The 22,974-nt window shown below is 44.4% G+C and overlaps 1 protein-coding gene across 2 annotated transcripts in view; it reads right to left on the bottom strand.

Moving 5' to 3' along the window:
* LOC124789497 (arylsulfatase J-like) overlaps positions 1-22,974 on the bottom strand; it is a 262,072-nt gene that overhangs the window by 7,662 nt on the left and 231,436 nt on the right. The window contains exons 1-8 of one of the 2 annotated variants that reach the window (XM_047256880.1): positions 20,400-20,538; positions 12,162-12,286; positions 8,612-8,771; positions 7,097-7,323; positions 5,179-5,437; positions 4,930-5,087; positions 4,544-4,679; positions 49-405 (exon numbers count right to left, since the gene is read on the bottom strand). In XM_047256880.1, coding sequence (XP_047112836.1) covers positions 49-405; positions 4,544-4,679; positions 4,930-5,087; positions 5,179-5,437; positions 7,097-7,323; positions 8,612-8,771; positions 12,162-12,278 — 1,414 coding nt within the window. In that variant the 5' untranslated portion in view covers positions 12,279-12,286; positions 20,400-20,538. Of the gene's footprint in view, positions 1-48; positions 406-4,543; positions 4,680-4,929; positions 5,088-5,178; positions 5,438-7,096; positions 7,324-8,611; positions 8,772-12,161; positions 12,287-20,399; positions 20,539-22,974 lie in introns of those variants that run through there. The other variant, XM_047256881.1, reaches the window with a different exon arrangement.

The following is a 22,974-nucleotide window of genomic DNA, read 5'->3' as shown; positions in this document are numbered from 1 at the left end:
GTCTGGGTGGCACATAACCAGTGCTCGCATCAGGTCGCTGTTACTGACCTGTGTTGCCGGCGGTGACGGCGGCCATCTTCTCGAGCAGCTGGCGCTCGGTGAGGAATCCGGCGAGCGCGACGCCCGTCTTGGAGGCGAGCACGCGCGCCACGTCGTAGACGGGGGCGGCGCCGTGACCCAGCCCCGCACCCCCACCCCCGCGCCGCCGCGGCTCGCCGTACCAGCCGTCCCAGGCGCCGCCGGTGGAGCCGGTGACGTACTTCCAGCCGCCGCGCACCAGCGCCGCGTACCCGTAGATGTCGTCGATGTTGTGCAGCACCTCGGAGCGCGGAGAGGGCGCGCCCTCGCTCAGCGACGCCCACATGTCGACGCCGTCGACGCGGCCCAGCTCACGCACGTCCATACCTGCGGGCAGACAGACGGCGGCGCTCAGCGTGAGAGGCGCGCTCGGTGAGGCGGTGAGGTAAAGCCGCATCCACTCCGTACTACGTCGAACTAGCACGCGATGTCGAGCGTATCTAGGTGTGCGTCCACACTGTGCAGACCATAGTGAATTGCATTGCACACGGCATTTCCCTTTGTACCAGATATTGGGCAGGATTTCGGTTCGGTGAGGTGGAGAGCAACTTGCTCTAAATGTCGTTCAGCTGCTAATGCAGACGAGTAAGAAAAGCAATCCTGTAATATTCGAGTACAACTTTGGTGGTGTTCAGCTTGACACAGCCACGTCAGTTGAGTAGCTGTGTGTGTGATGTTGTAAAGCAGCACACGTAAGGTTGGTTGTAGGGCGAACAGTCGACTTTGGCTTAATGGGAGAATTCTAGCAAACTGTGGATCGTCTATAAAGGAGACCGCTTACACAACACTTGTACGACTCATTATTGTTATTATTTATTTTATGGCCTTCATTGGACCACTCTAGTCAAAAATACAAAGTTGTAAACAAGTTGTTACACAGGGATACAATTTAGCTCAACAATAACTTAATATGATATTTAGGTAAAATAATTATTAGATTCTATTCTTATATGAAAGGTGTTTTGCTCTTCTGTCTGCCCAATATTTCTTCATTCTTTCAGATATTTTCTTTCTTTTATCATCAGAGACCACTCTTTCTGTACTCCTTTTATTGATTTTCATTTGTAGTCTGGTTTGCGGGTCTTGCAGTAGTCTGGTTTTCCGTGTCTTGTTTTTTAGGTCATCTACTGTAGTTTGGAGTTCTTTTATATCTTCCTTAATTTCTGTGATCGATTTAATGTGGCTCTTGCTATTCCACAATTTATGTATTATTTTTTTACTAATTCTAAATTTCCAAAGAATGAGATGCGTTTCTTCCTGATCGTGCTCATGACTGGTTCTATTTTCTTATATACTGTTTCATTTGATGCTATTCTCCAATGTCCATTTATTTTATACTGTTTATTTATACATGTCCTAATTATTATTATTTCTATTTTCAGCGTTCTGTCAATTTATGCTGTATTAATTGTTTTGAAGATAGTTTCATTATTGAGTACTGCTCGAGTGTTTGAGATCGCCACCAGGTTGCACTGAAGGAAGACGTTGAAACAGTTCAGAGGTGTGCTGTTAGGTTCGACCAAGACGCTATGTTACGGAAATTGTCCGTGAACTCACTTGATAATCTACTGAGGGAGGAAGTTATTTTTGTAAAATACTCTTGATATTGTCGGCAATTGCGACAGAAAACGGAATGATTCCGCTGCCATCAGTATCACGTAACGACCACGAAAACTAGATAAGAGAAATCATGGCTCATACAGAATAGACAGACAGGAATTTTTCCTCGCTCCGCTTGCGAGTGCAACAGAAAAATGTATGACAAGCAGCAGTACAGAGTTCCCTCCACTACTCACAGTTTGATTTGTTGTGGAGTACGTACAGGGTGCACAAAATAAAACCAACCCAGAAAATATTTAGTGCACCTTAAAATAGGCTACCCAACTTACATACTCTTCACCCAGGTGCAGAAGATGTAAGTTAGCTTTCCTATTTTAAGGAGTACGAAATTTTTTCCTCACTCGTTTCATTTTGTCTATCCTCTGTACAGATGTAGATGTAGATACTACGATTTATTGCTATTCCAATTACAAGTGCACATGAAGGGCAGAGAAAATCACGGCTTAAAAGTCTCTATGCTCACTATGATTTTGTCTTCCTGGTCACTATGGAAGCTGTAGTATATTGCTAGGTTCCTTAAGCTGTACTGGGTCTCAGAATTCTTAAGCGAGCTCAAACTTACGCAGACTAGGCCTATTGCCTTAGGTGACAACACAGTGACAATGTTTTAATTTTTTTTACTATATATTTCCGCATCAGCTCACGCCTGGTTCTGAAATATTATTAAAAAATTGTTGGCTTCCCAGGGATAGCTGAAGTCTGTCTTCAAGCATATGATAGTCTAAGTTTTTCAACATTTCTGTGACGTTCTTTTGTGAGTCAAACATATCTTTGACCACTCGTGTTTATCTTCTTTGCATACGATCAACATTTCCTGTTAGATCTACACAGTATGGGTCCCACATACTTGAGAAGTATTCTAGGAGGGGTCACATTAGCGTTCTGTAAGCAATTTCATAGAAAGAAGAGTGGCGTGAATCGTCACAGGCTTCTTCAACTGGCGACAGAATATAACATAAAGACGTCGAAAAATCTTAAATTCCAGGTACGCAGATCTTGTAAGAAACTGCTTAGAAAACACCAAGAACCGTCTTCCAGGTCTAAGTACGAGTGTCCTGCAGCTGCCTACACAGCCATTCTGTAAAAGTTTTGTAGGTAATTGTAAGCAGAAAGTATGTCCAGAATGAATTTTCACTCTGCAATGTAATGTACGCTGTTTTGAAACTTGCTGGCTGTTAAAAACTTTGTGCCAGCCGGGGCTTGAAACAGGGACCTCTGACTTTCACGGTCAAGTGCGCTACCGAATGAGTTTAGTTGGCTGAACACTTGCTCGTGGAAGACAAGTATCCTGGGTTAGAGTCCTGGCCCGAGACGGTTTTAATCTACCGGCGAGTTCAAGGTAGCATGTCGCTCACAGGTGTACAACCATCCATCCATTCTCCCCATCATCCTTCCGTGACTGGAAAGAGGAGAAACCTGATTATACAGTGCACGGAAAGTATCCTCTGTCACACATTTCAGAGCGATTCGCAGGGCATCGATGCAGGACTGGAAACTGTATTGTCTTTAGGCAGCGTCATATTGGAAATGATCTTCCGTCCTCTAGCTTTGCACTAACTGGCCCAGCCAGTTATGCCGGTTCAAAATGGTTCAAATGGCTCTAAGCACTATGGGACTTAACATCTTAGGCCATCAGTCCCATAGACTACTTAAACCTAACTAACCTAAGAACAGCACACACATCCATGTCCGAGGCAGGATTCGAACCTGCGACCGTAACAGCAGCGCTGTTCCGGACTGAAGCGCCTAGAGCCGCTCGGCCACAGCGGCCAGCTAGTTATACTGGGAAGCTACAGTTTAATATGGGCTCCAAACCACTGTGTAGCTTCGCTGTCTCCACATATCAGAGGCATTGCCACGAGTTTTTTTTTTTTTTTTTTTTTTTTTTTTTTTAAGGCGATAAATGGCAGAAGAAAATCCTAGTATTGACTGAAGATCGAATGCCGAAAACTTGGATTTTTAGTCTGCCTTTTACAGTCAGACGCCGAGACACAATGAATACATATTGGTACATAAGGGCTCACTGAAAAGAAAGGAAGATTTGCGTTTAACGCCCCGTCGACATCGAGGTCATTAGAACAATGAAGAAGAGCCCTGCCGAAGTAATAAAGAAATGTTGTTCAGCTTTCCTTTCTGGACTTATTTAAATACATCTTTTTATTCTAGATCACTAATGAACGGCGGTATGATGATGTTCATTATGGATAAAGGATTAAAATAATCACACATGAGAGAAGAATAGGCAAAGTTTTAAAGTTAATATGCCGACCCATGGGAAGGTTAATGTGAACTCAGTTCTTTGCGACTAAATACACTTCTTTTTGGGGAGTCGATCCATATCCACCTTTCAGCACAGACTGCATTACGAACTGACATTATTCACAAACAGAGTGAGATGCCAGAGGGGTTAAGGCGCTGACTCGCATTGAGGAGGATCGGTCTTTAATTACTCGTCTGACCATACAGATGTAGGTTTTTTGTGATTTCCCAAAGTTGCTTGAGGTAAAAGTTGCGACGATTGCTTGTAAAAGTACACAGCCCTATTCCGTCTCCGTACATCCTTACTCAGAGAATGCGTCCTGGCTCTTGTAAGTTCACTGGTGATGGGACACTAATTCCTACTACAGCTTTAGCTGAACTGGAGAAAGATGGGGGAAGAAATCGACTCCGGGCTATTTTAAGAAAACTACCTGGCACTCCCCTGAAGCTAGTATGGAGACTATGGAAGAGGCTGGAGGACCGATTGGTGGTACCGACTTCGTTCCTTGCGATTGCGAGTCCAGTACCTCAACTACGGCGATGTTCGGATACGTTCAGAAGTGGCAGGAAGGAGAGGAGGGCTCACCTGCTGCAGAGTAGAGCGTGGGAAGCCAGTCGGTCATGTGCATCAGCTGGTTGGACACCCTCTGGGTCCTCTTCAGCAGCGGGCTCCAGACAGCCGCGACGGCGCGCACCCCGCCTTCCCAGGGGCTGTGCTTCTGCTGCAACACGTCACAAGAGGACACCGTCAGTTTAGCCACAACTGCAGATCACCTTGCAGTGATAAACAGGAAAACCTCTAACGTAACTGTTATCTTTCGTTTGAAATGAACCATTTCAACAACCATCATCTTCAGATTATGAGGTATAAACTTAGGACATGAATCAGACTTGTGTTTAACGTAAAGCGGTATCAAGCAGCAGACAAAAATGTACAGCTGGGGCTGTATTAGTGAAACAGACGGTACTCACCCCTCTGAACGGCCAGTTGGAGCCTCTGTTGGAGTGGATGCCGTGCGTGGGCGCCCCGTGGTCTGACATGAAGACGATTATCGAGTTGTCCAGCATGTTGCTCTCTCGCAGGGCAGCCATCACATCACCCACCGACTTGTCCATGCGTGACACCATAGCTGTAAACAGGAAAGAAGCACAGGGCTGTTAGACACGCGAGAGCGTTGCGGGTGATGCAGAGAACGCTTCAGCAAGTGGGGGGTAGCTCACCGGCGTAGACGCGCCGCTCCGGGTCCTCGATGTGGCGGAACTTGGCGATCTCCTCGTCGGGCGCCTGGAAGGGGTTGTCCTGGTTGCCGGTGTGCGGCGCCAGGTGCGCCAGGTAGAGGAAGAGCGGGCCGCGCGACTGGTCGTGGCGCCGGATGATGGACACCGCCTCGTCCGTGTACAGGTCCGTGGAGTACTTGCCCGCCGCACTGTAGTCGACGCTCATGTTGCGCCGCATGTCGTAGCCCGCGAACGGAGAGTTCTGGAAACGCGGAAGCTACCGTTACACTGGTTGAGGAGCATACAGCCCTAAATGACGCGTCCCTCACCCCATCCATCAACCTATCATCTCTTTTCTTTATACCTTTTTTTTCTCTTTTCATTTCTTTGTTTGTTTTCTCTTTTCGTTTTATTCCTTCTTTTTGTTATCTCTTCTATCCTTCTCTTTTCATTTTCCTTTCTCTTTCCCTCTGCTTTTCTTTTGTTTTCCTCTTTTGTAGTTGCTTTCCCACCTTTTTCTACTATTTTTATTTTTGTCTTTTTTTTTCTTTTCTGTCTTTATATTTTCTCATTTTTCATTTCTTTTCCTTTTCTTCTTTTATATTTTCTTCGACTTTCCTCTTTCAACATTTTATTTTATCTTTTAGCTTTTATTTTCTTTGTTTCTATTCTTTCTGTTTTCTGGTTCCACAGCAGTTGCAGCTGCAAGGCAGCTACCTTAAGTTCTGCCAGGAATTTTCATAATTACTCAAGTTATTTCTGTATAAAGTTTTCTCGTTTGCTGAACTGACACAATATATCATACTCTATAAAGTCTTAATTTAAATGGAAGCCTTACTGAAAGTGGATTATGATGAAGAAGAAGTGAAGTATTTTTGGTGGGAAGTAAGATGCTTAATGTACCGCCGACAGTGTGATCATTAAGGATGAAGCACTCTTTCTCGTTTTGACTTTCCATCGTAATGGATGGTGCGAATGCATCAGTGTTATGATGGGCAAATATAAATAATCTAGGTCACACCTTACCGGAGTGAATCGGCTTAAAGCTACTCATAATAACAGTTCAAATATTTTCTAACCAGCTTCGATTCCATCATGATCTGTTGTGCAGATCGACCGTAGGTTTTAAAGAAGGAGACGGACACAGCAGTCAGTCACAATCTCATTAGTTTTTATTATGCTTGCAAATCTAGATTTCGGCTATTCAGTGGATTTTCGTTTCAATTCAACAGACTGACGGCAATTCATGTCACCATATGTTCTTACAGGTGTATATCCCGTACACCTATATGTATATCTGTGTATCACACATACGTGTAAGAACATATGGTGACATGAACTGCCGCGAGCCTGTTGAATTGTAACGGAAATGCACTGAAGATGACCATTCATGCGGAAATGCAAAATAAAAACTAATGGGAATGCGACTGACTGTTGTGCGCTTCTCCTTCAATACTATCTTCTGTCTTGCGTGTGTGACCGTATAATGTCGGCATTTAAATATGAATTAAGACCATTTATAATGGGACTGTGTGTATCACTCTCTACAAGCATCAACCATTTATGGCATTAAAAACAAACCTCTGTGATAAACCAGAGTGAATATTCTTCCGAAAGGGCACAGAGACATAATAAAATGCTGTCCTACACCCATGAGCCACATCGTCACGGGTTAAAATTATTTATAATTGCTCTCTCAGTTGGTCAAGCTTGGGGAAGAGAATCGACATATATTTAATGGAGCCCTCCGACTGTTGTTTGAAGAGGCTCGATCAAATTGTGGCAAACGTAAATGTGGCATACACAGGGAGAGATTTGAGTCTCGGTCATTGGCAGAGTAAGCGGTAGAGGCATAGCTGGATCTACGCTGAGACTGGTGGAAGGAGACTGCCAGCAAATACAGCTGAAGACTCGCGCTTACCGTGGCCTTGACAGTGTGGTCGTAGTAGTCCTGGAAGCCGTTCCAGTAGCCGAAGTGTGAGTCGAACCCTCGGTAGGTGGGCGTGTACTCCTTCTTGAAGAAGCCGAGGTGCCACTTGCCGATGGCGTGCGTGGCGTACCCGGCGCGCTTCAGGTGCTGCGGCAGGATCTTCTCGCTCAGCGGCAAGCCCCATGGCTCCGGCTCCAGAATCACCAGGTGCTGCATACCTGCCAAAGACACCACCTCAGTACCACGCCACAGGAAACAGCTACATCGTCAATTTAATATATTTCCTGTTAAGCATCTCGTCTTCTTCAGAGTTCGAGCCACCTAGCGCTAGTTAAGCATGAAAAATTCTGTGTTAATTTAATGGTATCCTCTAGGAATGGAGTGATGACCGAGGAAAGTCATCTGCGGGTGACTTTGATGTCTGATGTAGATTTTTCTTTCATCTACATTTACATATATATCTCCATTTATGTCTTCGACTCCGGCTGTTTTGGCCGAACGGTTCTAGGCGCTTCAGTCTGGAACCGCACTGCTGCTACGGTGGCAGGTTCGAATCCTGCCTCGGGCATGGATGTGTGTGATGTCCTTAGGTTAGTTAGGTTTAAGTAGTTCTAAGTCTAGGGGACTGATGACCTCAGATGTTAAGTCCCATAGTGCAGAGCCATTTATGTCTTCGGCTGCGTTTACATCTATGGTCCACAATACACCTTATGCTGCGTGACGGAGGTCACTTCTCGTACCACTTCAATCCCATCCTCCCTCCCAACCCTCTCGCCCCGTCCCAGTCTCCTCTTGCATGCTTGGGAAAAACGGTTGTCTGTAAACACCCGTATAACCAATAATTTCTCCTACTCTCTCATCGTGGTCATTTCGCTAAATTTATGCATGAGGAAACAAAATTTTGTCTGACTCTTCTTGGACCGTAGTTTCTCAGAACTACAAGCCTCTCCACGATACGCAGCTTCATGTCAAGTAGATGCATTACTCTGTACTTAATCTGCAAAGATCTGAAGATGGGCTATAACGGTCGAAACCGGTAATCACCTATATTAAATAGCAACTACGAGTAAACTAAATTATCAGCTATAGCTAATCAATAGTCGCTGCATCTCTCCATAGACGATATTCTGCCATTATATAGATAATTCAAGCTCAAAAACCGTTTATTGATTGCCTGTCCCTTCGAGAGAAACTGGTTTTACACTGGATTCGTTTTCACTTTTCTCTTCAATAAATCGGCCAATTTTTCTGAAAACTGTAATCATTTGTTTGCCTATACAATTACATCACACATACCGATTTCCATCCTATTCGGATAATTCCTTCTTTTTTTTGTCTTACAGTATATATTTACATTTAGCATTAGTGACAGGCTATTTTTTGGTCTTAGAATGAATACATACATTTAACATTAGTTGGCACACACACACACACACACACACACACACACACACACACACACAAACACACCAGCGCGGTCGCGGACGGATGCCATAGTGAACTTACCGGTATGCGTAGGGTATTTTCCGGTCATCAACGCTGCTCGGGATGGCGTGCAAAGTGCGGGCGCGTAGTGGTTGTTGAGGATCACCCCGTGGTAGGCCAGCGCGTCGATGTTGGGCGTCGGGATCTGGTCGGACCCGTGGAAGCTCACGTCGTTCCAACCCTGCACGTGCGACGAGACGGTAAAGTCAGGTGCAAACAACCAGCGCTATTAGGAACTATACAAGAAGGTTATCTTATCCTAAGTGCTTTTGGAAACTACCGGGATTGTCGGAAGATCAAGCAAGATATATTGCAATATTGAATAGGGACAAATAGTATTAAATTGATGAGTGATGTCACTATCGTGTAACGTTTGTTCTCTCTAATCTCCATGTCAGTTCCTCCCAAAAATTCGTTTGTTACTTTTATCGATCATATGCTTTGCTTTTCACCGCGTACATTCTTTCATCGTATCTACTGGCGAACCGCCGAGTCATTCATTAATTTGTTTCCACAAATCTTGCAGTTTATCAGTCAACTGATCGTAATTTCAGGATGGGCTCGTGTGTTTTGATTACGTTAGGTAGAAGTTTACAGTATCGTCATCGATCTTTCAGCTATTTGTGTTCGAAATAAATGTTTCACCGTGTGCCGAGATACTGCGCTGTAATGAACCTGATTACAGGTGTGGGTCGTTACAAGTCTCGAAACACAAACTTTTCCTTTCGCAGTAAATGCTCTTAGGAACTCTGTTAGTATACGATTATTCACTACAGCCTTGTGTGTACCACGTTTGCCACTTTTGGGAGTCAAGTACATGTAATGACCTATACTTTAACTGGACCTGTATCTCCACTTATCAGAAAGATGTTAAATCACACTGGAAATAAAACGATTTACATTGCCAGTTGTTATACTACGATTTACTTACTTAATTACGTTATTACATTCAGTTATTCATGTGCGTAAGTTGTACAGCAGCTTCAAGTGCATTCCTATACTTGTAAAAGTTTTCAATGCCACTCGCGATTATCTATACGGCGTGACTTGTTAACGGATGATTCACTCCTGTTTCATTCGGAGTAGTACGTTGCACCCACCTTTTCCGTATCTTGAGTCACGACGCCTTTTAAACCTCCTCCGTTAACCGACCGTAAACCCAAGGATAGACGTTTTCTCAATAATCCCAAGGCCAACGGTGCAGAACGGCACCGTGGTTTTATAGTGCTCCGTCGTAAAAGTGCAAAGTGTGCCATAAAATGGACACTGTGAGCTTTTACTCTCAATTCTGTTACTCTACATTTTTTTACACTGTTTCGAGCCGCTGGTTCTGTCACTGTCAAAAAATGTAACGGGGACAAGGGCGTCTCGCAGGCCCGTATGTGGTCCCTTCTCAGGAGAGAGAAATCTGGTGCAGAGGCGCGTGCTCCCCAGCAGCCAGGGAGGAGCTTGTGCTGGTCGAGCGCGAGGAAGAATATTTGTTGGATTAAAATATGCCGGGTTAGTACTAGATAATTTCTAGTACATCATGACCTTTTGTGTGCACGCCACCTTCGGCCTTATCGAAACTGGAATATATTATTCGTGAGGAAAATCAAATTTTGTAACAATTTTAAATATAAGACTATATTCACGAAAGCGTAAATCTATACGGTCTTATCACAGTATGAGAAGCAGGCAGACAAAAGGAGGGATGGAGGGAGAGAGGGAAAGAGAGAAAGAGAGAAAGAGAGAGAGAGAGACAGACAGAGAGAGAGAGAGAGAAAGAAAGAGAGAGAGAGATAGAAACGGAGAGGGAGAGAGAGAGAGATAATGTAAACAAAGCTTACACATATAAAAATTAACTTACAAATACTCGAATGTTCTTATTTGGTCCGAAGACAAATGCGACTATAAAAGGGAAGATATACAACTATTTTGTCGCGTGTTCATATTGGAAACTGGAAAGAAGATAGTACTTGAGCATCCTAATGAATATCGAGAGAAGGAAGGCTTTTGCCGAATCTTTTGCACAGGTAGTGAGATTATATGGAGAAAAGCTGAATAGTGGGGAGAGTAAAGAGGGTATAGTTACACTTAAGGGTAGCTGAGTAAAGACAACTTTTCACTGAAAAGAAGAAAGATAAAGAAAACTGCCTGAAAATATCCCCAGGTACTAGCAGTTTACGGTATAATTTTTTGTTAAATGGAAAAAAACCATGAACAACGAGCTGAGGTTGCCCAAGAGTCATTCCACGAAGAGTACTGATATGGACGATTAAGAGGTGTAAAGTGAAAGAAAGTACGAAATAAGGAGATGCTGCAGAAAGCCTTAATTTATGCAGCGTCATGATGAATCGTTACTTGTGTTCGATGTTGTCTTCAACCACGATGTTTATTGCTAAGAAATTTTCTACATTGCTTGCAGTGGAGATGGTGTGTGGTCTGCCGGTGTATCCACAAATACATGCGTGATAGTATCGCGCTGTAAAGTTTGCTGCGAGGTAGAGCCTGGCGGTTATGGCAAAGCGGTCATTCCTCATCAAAAGAGAACAGAGCTTACTCAAAATGTGTGGAAGAGTCTATTATACTTGTTTTACCTTTTGTGAGAATGCTTCGCGTAGCATGTCAGCTTAGTAAATCGTCATTCAGCCATAATAAAACGTGCTCAAGTTCGACAGACTGCCTGTCGAGGACATGAGGAGTTTTAATAACAGTACCAGTGAAATAACCTGGACCATTTCCTGTTGCTGTAGAGGATATGACACGCTGTTCGGATTTCTGGTCAGAGACAATGTATGAATAAGCCCCTTATCCTTAATGTCGTTTACAGAAAATCAGCAGAATCAGCAGTGGACTCTGAGTTTTGTGATATATTCCGTGCTGCAAAGACCAACAAATGGACTATTCGTTTTCGGTTCAGCAAAATTAGACAACTGTAAATGTGCTTGTTTCAAAAAAACCGGTGCCATGTCATTACCACAGTGTCTAACGTTGTCGGTAAACCAAACAGTAATTATGAAGTTCGTGCTTCAATCAGCGGAATTATGGAAACATGACATATCCTTTCATCGAGACATGTTTCATGTTGTGTGACTTAAAAGGATCACCGAGCGAGGTGGCGCACTGGTTAGCACACTGGACTCGCATTCGGGAGGACGACGGTTCAATCCCGTCTCCAGCCGTCCTGATTTAGGTTTTCCGTGATTTCCCTAAATCGTTTCAGGCAAATGCCGGGATGGTTCCTTTGAAAGGGCACGGCCGATTTCCTTCCCAATCCTTCCCTAACCCGAGCTTGCGCTCCGTCTCTAATGACCTCGTTGTCGACGGGACGTTAAACACTAACCACCACCACCACCACCACCACTTAAAAGGATCTAAAAAAGTTTAATGTAATGGACTACATAGATAGAAGCACAATTCATTCCAACGAGCGTAGTCTACGTCGTGAATATCATTACAAAACCGAAGTAAAATTAGCTGCAGATTGTGGATCTGTTGCTAATATTTTGAGGGAATTTATACCTGGGTGCTGTGAGGCAATTTCTGGTCTGCAGCGGACCATGAAAACAATCGTGGAGCAAATACTTACCAGATCATCGGCCAGCATGATGATAATGTTGGGCCGCTGCTTCGTGGGCGTGGAAGACGTGTTCGCGAAGAGCGCCAGCAGCACCACGGCTGCGACCGACAAACACGTTCTGGACATGGCTGCACCTGCAACGCGCCAACACCAAATGCTATAGGCTGTTTGTTCCTCACTAACCTCTACTAAAACTCTCAGATTCTTTCAGTAACATAACTATATTCTTCCTTGCGAATTAAGACGCGCCCATATCGGCTGAAAACAAAATGTATCAGAAGTTCGTGTTCTATCCACTCATCGAAGTCGCTGAAGTTATGTTAATGAACCCGCGTTCAGTACGTCCGAATAAACTTCTTTTATTGTATTATGGCTTCAGATCTAGCATTTTATGATGAATTATAGAATATCAGTACCATAATCTATCTCTGACGCGTGTTAAAAACAATGATTCTTCTTTGGCCGATTTCGTTAAAAACAATATACTCAAGATTTCTTGGGGACACAAGTTCAACAAGTTCAGTTCATTAGTACAGTTAAAAAAGCGTTATATTGCAGGTACTTCTATGAAACCTGGTTTGTATAAGGCACGTTAATTTCAGACCTCACAGCAGAGAAATACTCATGTGATAAAACAACGGAGAACAGTGTCGACAGAATACCGGCTGCAAATTGGTTTACTAAAAAATGCCTCTGCCATGCTTTTTCCTCTATGTTCCTCAGTGACGTCCTCTAAAAATCTCGCATGTGTTGAGTAACATAGTTGCTTTCTTTGTGAATGAAGACGCGCCTTTATCGGCCGAAACCGTAAAAATCGAGATCTAAATTTACTAAAGGTTCGTGTTCTATTCGCTCATCGAAGTCACCAATGTTAATAAAAAGGGACCGGCGTTCAGTACGTGCGAAGTAATTTCTTTCACCGTATTTTGGCTTCACCACTAACATTTTATGACAAACTATGGAGAACACTACCCAAACCTATTTCTGACGCATGTTCTTTGGTCGATTTCGTTGTAATATCATACACAACATTTGTATGGAAAACGAGTTCCATTCATTAATGATAATAAAAAAGCGTTTTTTTAGTCTGATGATACTTCACACAGTTTGATATCAGTCTCATGTAAAGACGAGGCAACGAAAGAAAACTCCCTGGCTCACTGCAAAAGCGCATGGCACCATTCTTGTCAGAACATGGAAGAAAAATACGATTAGGTTATTCAACAAGTTTTCGTTGCATGTTTCAGTCCTGGAATTGTGATAGAGACAGCGACGTGGTTGTTATCTACCCAAGGAAGCGTGGTCGGAACTCCATAGATTGTATCTCTGGTTACAGCTGTTAAGTTTCTGCCTGCAGCCTTGACCCGTTCAAGCTGTCCTGCGTTTCTTGGAACATAGTAGATATGTAGGACACACCGCCACTCCTGTAATATTCCGTCGCTCCGACTGTTTTGGTTGTATTTCATATATTTATTTTTCGGCTCTGTCGCGTCCAAAATCATAATCTGGAACGCAGACCACTAAAGATGTAACTGAAGCACAGGAGCAGGTCCTTGGAGGCGGCGGTCAGAAGGCGCAATAGGCCGCGTATTATGATGTAACCGGGTTGGGCCACGGCTTCCTTGGCGATGCACGACCTCGACACGGAACACCGTGCCAGCGGAGAAGAGAGCGTTTACCGACTCAGAGGTAGTCAGGTCATTACAGTGTTACCGAGATGCCTACAAAATGATCGCTCTCTTTGAACCGGGGCTATGCTCCCACTGAACTTTTCTTTTATGAGGCGGTGAAGCTTCAAGGTAAAGTACAATGTCGAGTGAAAATGTGCGGCAAATTGCAAGTACAGAGTATATTTTGCTGGAATTGACGATTTGTTCATTGAAGAATATTTTCTTGCAAAATGAGCAGAACACATCCAACAGAAATGGAGAACTTCATGGAAAGAAGCCTTCTTCTGAACTAAATGACGGACGGCATGTTACATGGATTTGACCCATTCACGAATTTGGTTATTGAGGAGACTATTTATGACTGTGAGGAAGGAACGATGAATGACGTTGGCATAATTCTCTAGGTAACAGTATTGTGATGTTGGCGTTATTGGATTTATATATGTAGACGTGTCTTTGGATTTTGGGTCAGGGTAATTGAGTTCAAGTGTCGCGCTGAAAAAAAAAAAGGATGTACTTCCAGTGACAAAAATTGACATTACTAGATGTCGTCTTATTTTCTACGATATTCATTTTGGAGATATGTCATTATGAAAGAAGTGTCTGGATACTGTCATTAATTCTAATGTTTAAATACGAGGGGTATTCAGAAAGTAGGATCCGATCGGGCGCGAAAAGGAAACGACATTGAAAATTAGATGAAGCTTTGCACAGATGTGTTGGGTAAAGTTTTTAGTAGGCCTGTCGATCGCGGCCGTCGCTCCTTTCAGTCCTGAGCTCACAGTGAGAACGTAAAGATGGCTAGAAAGTAGTGTCTGCCGCCAAGTAGGAGGCTCTGCTGAAAGATTTCGCCTGAAGCTATTCTACCCACGTAACATAAATTTTCATGCTACATGACAATTCTCAGCCGCAATCTGCAGGGACAATGAAGGTGCTCCTGCAGCGTTTCCTATGGGAAATGTTTGATCACGCACAATAAAGCCCATAATTGGCTCCTCGTGAGGTTCTTCTCTGCTCACATGAAACGCTGTCTGTGGAGACAACCTTCTGGCACAGATAACGAGCTACAGACCAGCGTAGGGAATTGTCGGAAAGCACAGGCAGCTACCTTCCAATGACGATGGTGTTGGAAAGTTGGTATAACGCTACGAGAGGTGTCTAATCGGAACGACGACTACGTAGATAAGTGGCTGGAAGTTGTAGCAAACTGTTGCAAATAAAACATTTTTGATTTTTTACAGTGGTTTCCATTTCACTACCCATCGGACCTTGCTTTCCGAATAGCCCTCGTACTATGTGTCAAATATATTCTTTTTCTGTGTCTGCAAAACACCTGACTGAACTGTTAACTTACGTTAAATGGAAAGGAAAAAGTACCTGCTCTAAAGTGTTCAAAATCTTTATGAGTGCAATTTACTGAGTAGTGTTCTTACAGAACATATGAGAGTTGATCCGGTGCAGTTATTAAGACAGATGCGCATTCGTCAGTAACTGGGCTCAAATCATGCTGCTCTGACACTGATATGGATTTACACGTTATTTATTTCACCATTTCAAGCTAACCAGTGTTCTACAAGAACGAAGTGGCAGATATGTATCTGTCGATAGCGGCATCCATCATAAGTTTTTGCATTGTCGAGCCTGGGTATCAAGACCACTGTAATTTGTGGACTTGCACATTTTACAGAGGAAGACTACGGGCTTAATTTGCCATAAGTAATTCGAAGCCCTCTATACGTCTGCGTCGTTGCTAAAGAGTTTGAAGAGTCATATTTGTGGACTAAAGCCCAGGAGAATCACCGACTACAGAAAGCACAGCGATTGGCTGAAATATCGTGTATAAGCGACAGAGATTTACGACCGTAATAATGATAATATTTATCATTATTATGGTCCAATGTTGTTATACCTTAGCCTGTAACTGAGCGTTGTATAACGTGTTAGTGGCACATCCGTAGTAATGTGCCAGTTTCATTAGCAATTATTGTACCTTCCATGATCCAGTTCACTATTACTTAACAAAACAAAGTCATCACAGCAGAGTTGTGTGCGGTGCCAAAGAAAGATGCAATCACTGAGCTGTTCAATGCTGTATACAAAAAACCTACATTTGTGTCGCAGCAATCATTTTTGTCCCAATAATTCATCGTTAACACCGTCTACCATTATTAAATTATGATAATGGTCAATGTTAAGTGAATATATAGGACTGTAATTTTCGGAAGGGTAAACTATCTTCACGCAGACTGTTAGGTGAAGATCTGTGAAGAACTGAAGTCTTGGAGTACTTCCTAGGTTCTCGTGCGTACGTCTACGTTGTGTACTAAACAGGCTAGCTATTCAGATAGCTTGCTGCTCTCTTCCCTAATAGATGATAGCTCCGCAGAAAGAGTTGTACAGGATTTTGAAATGCTTTGACGAGTTGGTAAACTTAAACACCCATTGAAATGCAAGCCACTCATTGATGCAGTTTTCATTATTAACTTCACTAGTGCCCCGATTTATTTATTTTTAAAAAGACGTCGTACCAGAACTCTGAACGCAATAGTGGAAAGTATTTTTTCTCGCTAACGATTCGACTATAGAAATAATAAGTTCATGTTTTGCAAGCCAACTGCTTATTAGAAGAGGTCGTTAGCCGAAATTCAGCACACGGAAATAATTGTTACGTCACGATGTGCTCTCGTGTTTCTTCATGGACAGCGTTACGAAAGCAGAAGGAGTATACTTGGCTTCCGTAACGCTGCGGTATCGGAAAAAAGGACGCACGTGGCTGGGCGAGTAGCTACTGGGTGTTCTCAAACTGGTGCTTTACGAAACACGTGACAAGCAGAAAGCTGAGGTGGCTGTGAGACAAATGCAAACCAAATAAAGCAGCGATTATAAGGCGAAGGACGACCGGAGGAACGGCAGCTATGCACACTGCGGCATAGCAGGAGGCCACATGGAAAGTTGTAGAGATTGTGGCAGGCCGATCAAAACAAAATAAGGGAAGCTTACGGAGCGATGCAGTAAAACAGATACGCAACGGCAGTGTGGATACTGAGAGGACCGGGGGGGGGGGGGGGTATAATGGAGTGAACGCTATGAATGATTCTACAGGCTATTGCTGGTACGCTAGAAGAAAAATTTTCCGTATGGAAAATGAATTAATTTGTGAGTTGAATAACGAAGCAGCAGAGAGAATGTCGTAACTGATCTAAGGGTAAAAACTGGTGGAGAGAATAGAAGTTCTATCCAGATAGCAGCAAGTTCAATTACAAGTGCGGCTGGTCTATGAAAGGAAGGAAGAGATAAAATAACTTTCAGAAATGGAGATGTTTTAAAACTGGGGACATAGAGATCAGGAAACCAGAGAAGCAGCAAAGGACCCTAACTGGCTGCTGGAGGCAGACTAAGAGTTAAAACATGAAGAGGTCTTGCTAGGAGAAAAGGTAGGAAACTGAAAAGTATAAGCTGAACGTTCTTCGAAGAAGGCCCAAGTGGTAATGAAGAAAAGTCACTGCTGTGGAAGAAATATATTTAGCTTTGTGTTACTGCGTATTTGGTGACTACTATGGTGTTAGTGCAGTGTCCATTATGGCCCACATGAAACAACACAAAAAATATTACGTTAATGAGTGATAACATTGCATTTACCAGTATTTTATGCCCTCTGTAATGAAAACGCCAGCATTGCCAGTTCTCAGAGTAGAGAACAGCTGCAGAGTGTGGTGTTGAATGGAGACAGAGAGCACGCTGACGAAGCCGCAAACTATTCTCTATCTGTCTCTGCTCAGAACGTATCACGCAGCTGTCTACATCGGTGCACACCACTCTGCAATGATGGATAGCGCAAGAGTTACTGCGTTGAACTGTCAGACGCCGCTTAATTCGAGCACCCGCTACGCATAGATGACAGATGGGTTGCCTACGCTGTGGCGCTGGGACCGACGTAAGAATCAAGGTCGGTCGGTGAATCGCACACCACCGGAATGACATGCGTTAGCGGCCTTGGCTACTTTGAGGGCTAGTTGGTCAGATAGTGTTGAGCTATTGACAGCAAATGTCACAGCAAAAAGTCTTTTGGAGAATAACAGGGAAATAACTTTGCAAGGAGAATCATAGTAGGTAAAATCGAAAACGGGAAACTTAGCCAGGATGATAAATTTATCTTTGTGTGATTTTAGCTCTCAGTTTGCTGTTACGATGAGGAAATATAGTAAACTAAGAAAAATCAAAGCTTGCTATAATGACTTGAGTCCCCCCCCCCTTCTCACCCCTTCTTCCCACCCCTCTGTAAAGAATCACAAGATGAAGTTCATTGGAAGAGGAACATTCCGACAGCCTTTTAATTCGTTTTACTCATTCCCTTCGCTCAGACAGATGGTGAGAAATGTAAAAGAAATCGCCGATGACACTTTCGCCCCACAATATGATACACCTGCTTGAGAGGTCAGGTCAAGAACCTATGAGATCGGTGCCGATTTGCTTTTCACTGTGATAGCATTGCAGAAATCAAATCCTATGAAGGGCGTTGCGCATCACATGAACAATTGCTCTTATCTCAATCCCTCGATGGCAGAGATCCAATACTGGGTCTTGTATTCGGGTGATAGTGGGTTCCAGTCCAGTCATTCTATTGTATCTCCGAACTACATCTTTAATAACAGTGACGTCGACATTAAAATCTTTTTTTATCTGTCCAAGACTATCTTCAGAGCTAAGTCACAGTCTTAGATATACGGCGCTGTCAGACAGAGCTCTTAAAATCAGAGAAATTATAACAGAAATCGATTAGTGTAAGGACGAATGAAATTTGTTCGAGGTATCACGACATCTGCAAGCGAAGCAATTTGCTCATAAAGTGTGTGAAGCATAACAGCCGCTCCAAGAGAATTACTATACAGGTGAAAGCATCATAACCATCGACATTCTCCAGAAAAGTAGTTATGTTAAAGCTTTATCGCGATCGCTGGGTTTAACCGGAACAAATGCTGGCAGTTTATTTCACAAGCTTGCTAACGAGAGGTGTTTTTCTCATTTAGAATCTCGCTATTTCTATCTGTCGCGGTACTTCGGCGATGACTGCATTTCACGTGTATAAGACGTCGCGCTAGTTTCGAAGACTGTGCAGCTGCATTCACTGATGTCAGGTGGCACGGTATTTCGGCGTCAGATCGAGACACAATCGTCAGGTCACCTAATCGTACCACTTTGACAATCATATTTGCCGTGGTTCTAGGAAATTTTCCTGCGAGACGTCTGCTAAAGGACTTTGGTTCACTAGCAATACAACTACCGAATTGTTAATGTAGTTAGCAGCGAAAGGTTATGAAGTACTACAGACATTTTTGGACTGCAGTATGTTTGCTAAATATTACTAATTTTCTACGGCACAATATTATAATAATTTTTCAAAATTTTTTTACACAAAAGCGTTTACACAAACACACACACACACACACACACACACACACACACACAAACACACACACGCGCGCGGAGTGATATCATGTCTGAGTGTCAGTGAATGAACATCAGCAAAAATAGAAAATAATTGAATGTAGTCGAATTAAATTAGGCTAAGTTGAGGTAATTAGACGAGAAAATGATACACTAAAAGTAGTAGATGAATGTTGCTATTTGGGTAGCAATATAACCGATGAATAGCGAAGAAGAGAGGGAAATAGCAAGAAAAGTGTTTCTGATGAAATGTGTTAACGTAGGGCGTTATGAAGTCTTTTCTGAAGGTATTTGTCTCGAGTGTAGCCTTATACGGAAGTGAAACGTCTACGATAAGCGATTCAGACAAAAAGGAAAGCCAAACTTTTGAAATGTGGTGCTGGAGAAGAATGCTGAAGATCAGGTGCGTACCCGTGTAAACTGTGAAGATATGCTGAGTCAAATGGAGGGGAAAACAAATTTATGATACAACTTGACTAAACGCAGAGATGGGATAATAAGACATATCCTGTGGCATCAAGAAATTGTAATTTGGTATTAGAGAGAAGTTTGTGGTGGTAAAAATTGTAGGAGACCAATGGATGAAATCCGTAAGCAGGTTCAAATGGATGTAGGTGTCGGGTAGTTATTCGGAGATGAAGAGACTTCACAGTATAGAGTAGCATGGAGAGCTGCACCAAAGCAGTCTTAGAACTGAAGACCACAACAGCAGTGTCGCAATGAATTTACGTTGTCCAGTCTTAAATGTTTACCCCAGTGATGTAGGTCTGTCGTGATCCATTTGATGACAACATGGACAATGCCGGCGATCTCTTTATTGGAGCTTGTACCAGAAAAGTGCCACACTTCGTATCCTCGTAGAGGATACAAGCATCAGTCTGTTTCACTAGCACTCCGAGAACCACTGCTTCTCACGGAGCTGCAGGTGTTACTGCAGTCAAGACGGGCAAACATTGTAAGATTTTAACAACACTGAAACGACAGTTCGACGGTATAGCCTGCAGAGTTCTTTTCAAAGCACCACGGGGTTGCTTGTTCGCCGGCGGATCTGACGTGGTGCTGGGCGTTTGCCGGGACACGGTGCCTACGGCTGGCACAGTCTGCTGAGCTCTTCGGTACTGGCGCTACGTACCCTGTGACACGGTGTGCTGGTCGCGGTCTCCTCGGCTGCGTGCTACGCTGCGTCCTCTGCTCCCTCGCTGCCTGCGACCAGATAGCCCCGACGCGACGTTCTGGCGGCGCCTCGCAGCCGACCACTGCCGCGGACCACGTGCCGGCCGCCGCTATATACTAAGTGACCGACCGCAGCAGAGAATGCAGCAGCAGCCCGCCCCCTACCCCCCACCGGCCCCCGGTGCACGCAGCCTGCCCCTCCACTGGCGCGTCAACCCGCCTCGCGCGGCACCGCCGGCGTCACGCCGCGTAAATCCCGCGCTGGTATTTCGTTCCCCAGTCTGGTCCGGCGGTCCGGCCACACTCGGAGGCGGACTAGCGGTAGCCGAGCCCTGGCCGCCCTGACGCACGCCAGCTAATATTAGCCGCTCCCACCTGCCGGCTCGCGCCGCTTTCCGAGAATCAGCCAGCCACTCGCGGGATGTAGGTGACCGGCAACAGGTTGGCGCAGGGGAAGGACCTGCCGCCGTTGACGTCACGGCTGCAGCGCGCGCACGCTCTCTCATCTCTCTCTCTCTCTCTCTCTCTCTCTCTCTCTCTGTCTCTCGCTCTCTCTTTTTCACCGCTTGCACGTGTGTGAGTGTGGCAGCTGCCCGGGAGTCCCCGGGTCGCTTCCCACTCGTATAGTCTGGGAGACGAGTCTTAGGCGTTGACGGCCCAGTAGCGGCTCTTCGTTGCCTAGCGGTCACAGGAAGCCAGCCAATGGCGGACTGAGCTCGAGCAGCTAGCATGAGCCACGTTGCCGGGTTCACACTCAGGCTACTGATAAAATATCGATACACTGATATTTTTTCCAAAAGTAATGTCGATATACCGGCTGATCAAAAAGTCAGTATAACTTTGAAAACTTAATAAACCACGGAATAATGTAGATATAGAGGTAAAAATTGACACACATGCTTGGAATGACACGGAGTTGTCAGCCGGAGTGGCCGTGCGTTTCTAGGCGCTGCAGTCTGGAGCCGAGCGACCGCTACGGTCGTAGGTTCGAATCCTGCCGGGCATAGATGTGTGTGATGTCCTTAGGTTAGTTAGGTTTAATTAGTTCTAAGTTCTACGCGACTGATGACCTCAGAAGTTAAGTCTCATAGTGCTCAGAGCCATTTGAACCATTTGACATGGAGTTTTATTAGAACAATAAAAAAAAAATAAAAAAAATAAAAAAAAAGAATAGTTCACAAAACGTCCGACAGATGGCGCTGGACAGCAAAACGTCAGTGACTGCGCATGACAATCGTGTATAAAAGGAGCTGTAATGAGAGAGAGAATCAGACGCGACAGCAGTCGCAGCATGTTGACGTTACCTGAAAAGGCGCTTTTAGTAAAGCTGTATTATCGGAATGGGGAATGTGCTAGTCCAGCGTTACGGTCCTATCGCCATAGGAAGGGGATTCGAACGGGTAAAGGTCCGTTGACAAATGCAGCTGTGGCGAGAATGATTTCGAAGTTCCGAAGCCACGGGTTGTTTAGACGATAGACCCCGTAGTGGCCGACCGAGCACAAGGCGTAATGCTGCTGAGATAGTTCAGGAAGAAATGGAGACTGTAGCGGGTTCGTCTATGCACGGGGAAGTCAGCGCTCGTGCAGTCGCACGTCACACCGGCATTCCATACACTACTGTTTGGTTGGCACTTAGGCGTACTCTACGATGCTATCCGCACAAAATCCATCGGCATCTTGAACTGTTACCTGGCGATTTAGTGAAGCGGAGGGCATCTGCGGTGTGGGCGTTTCAAAAGATACGGAAGATGAAGATTGGTTGAGTAACGTGTTGTGGACCGACGAGGCCCATTTCACGCTCCGAGGGTGTGTCAATGCCCACAACTGCAGAATTTGGGCTACCGAAAATCTTAGAACTGTCGTGGAAACTCCACTGTACGACGAGAAAGTCACGGTATGGGTTGGATTTACCACATCTACCGTTATCGGGCCTTTTTTCTCCAAGGAAATGCGTGATTCTAGTTTTGTAACTGCTTCCGTGACGGGTGAGAAGTACGCCGATATGTTACAGAATCGCATCATCCCCAGCCTGGCTGATAAACACCTGGTGGAACGTAGATGTTTATGCAGGATGGCGCTCCACCCCATATTGCTAGACGCGTGAAAGATCTCTTGCGCGCGTCGTTTGGTGATGATCGTGTGCTCAGCCGCCACTTTCGTCATGCATGGTCTCCTAGGTCCCCAGACCTCAGTCCGTGCGATTATTGCCTTTGGGGTTACCTGAAGTCGCAAGTGTATCGTGATCGACCGACATCTCTAGGAATGCTGAAAGACAACATCCGACGCCAATGCCTCACCATAACTCCGGACATGCTTTACAGTGCTGTTCACAACATTATTCCTCGACTACAGCTATTGTTTGGAATGATGGTGGACATATTGAGCATTTCCTGTAAAGAACATCATCTTTGCATTATCTTACTTTGTTATGCTAATTATTGCTATTCTGATCAGATGAAGCACCATTTGTCGGACTTTTTTGAACTTTTGTATTTTTTTGGTTCTAATAAAACCCCATGTCATTCCAAGCATGT

The sequence above is a fragment of the Schistocerca piceifrons genome, chromosome 3 (assembly GCF_021461385.2).
Source record: "Schistocerca piceifrons isolate TAMUIC-IGC-003096 chromosome 3, iqSchPice1.1, whole genome shotgun sequence".
NCBI lineage: Eukaryota > Metazoa > Arthropoda > Insecta > Orthoptera > Acrididae > Schistocerca > Schistocerca piceifrons.
The sequence above is the reverse complement of the archived record's forward strand: the minus strand, read 5'-3'. Positions and strand labels throughout refer to the sequence as shown.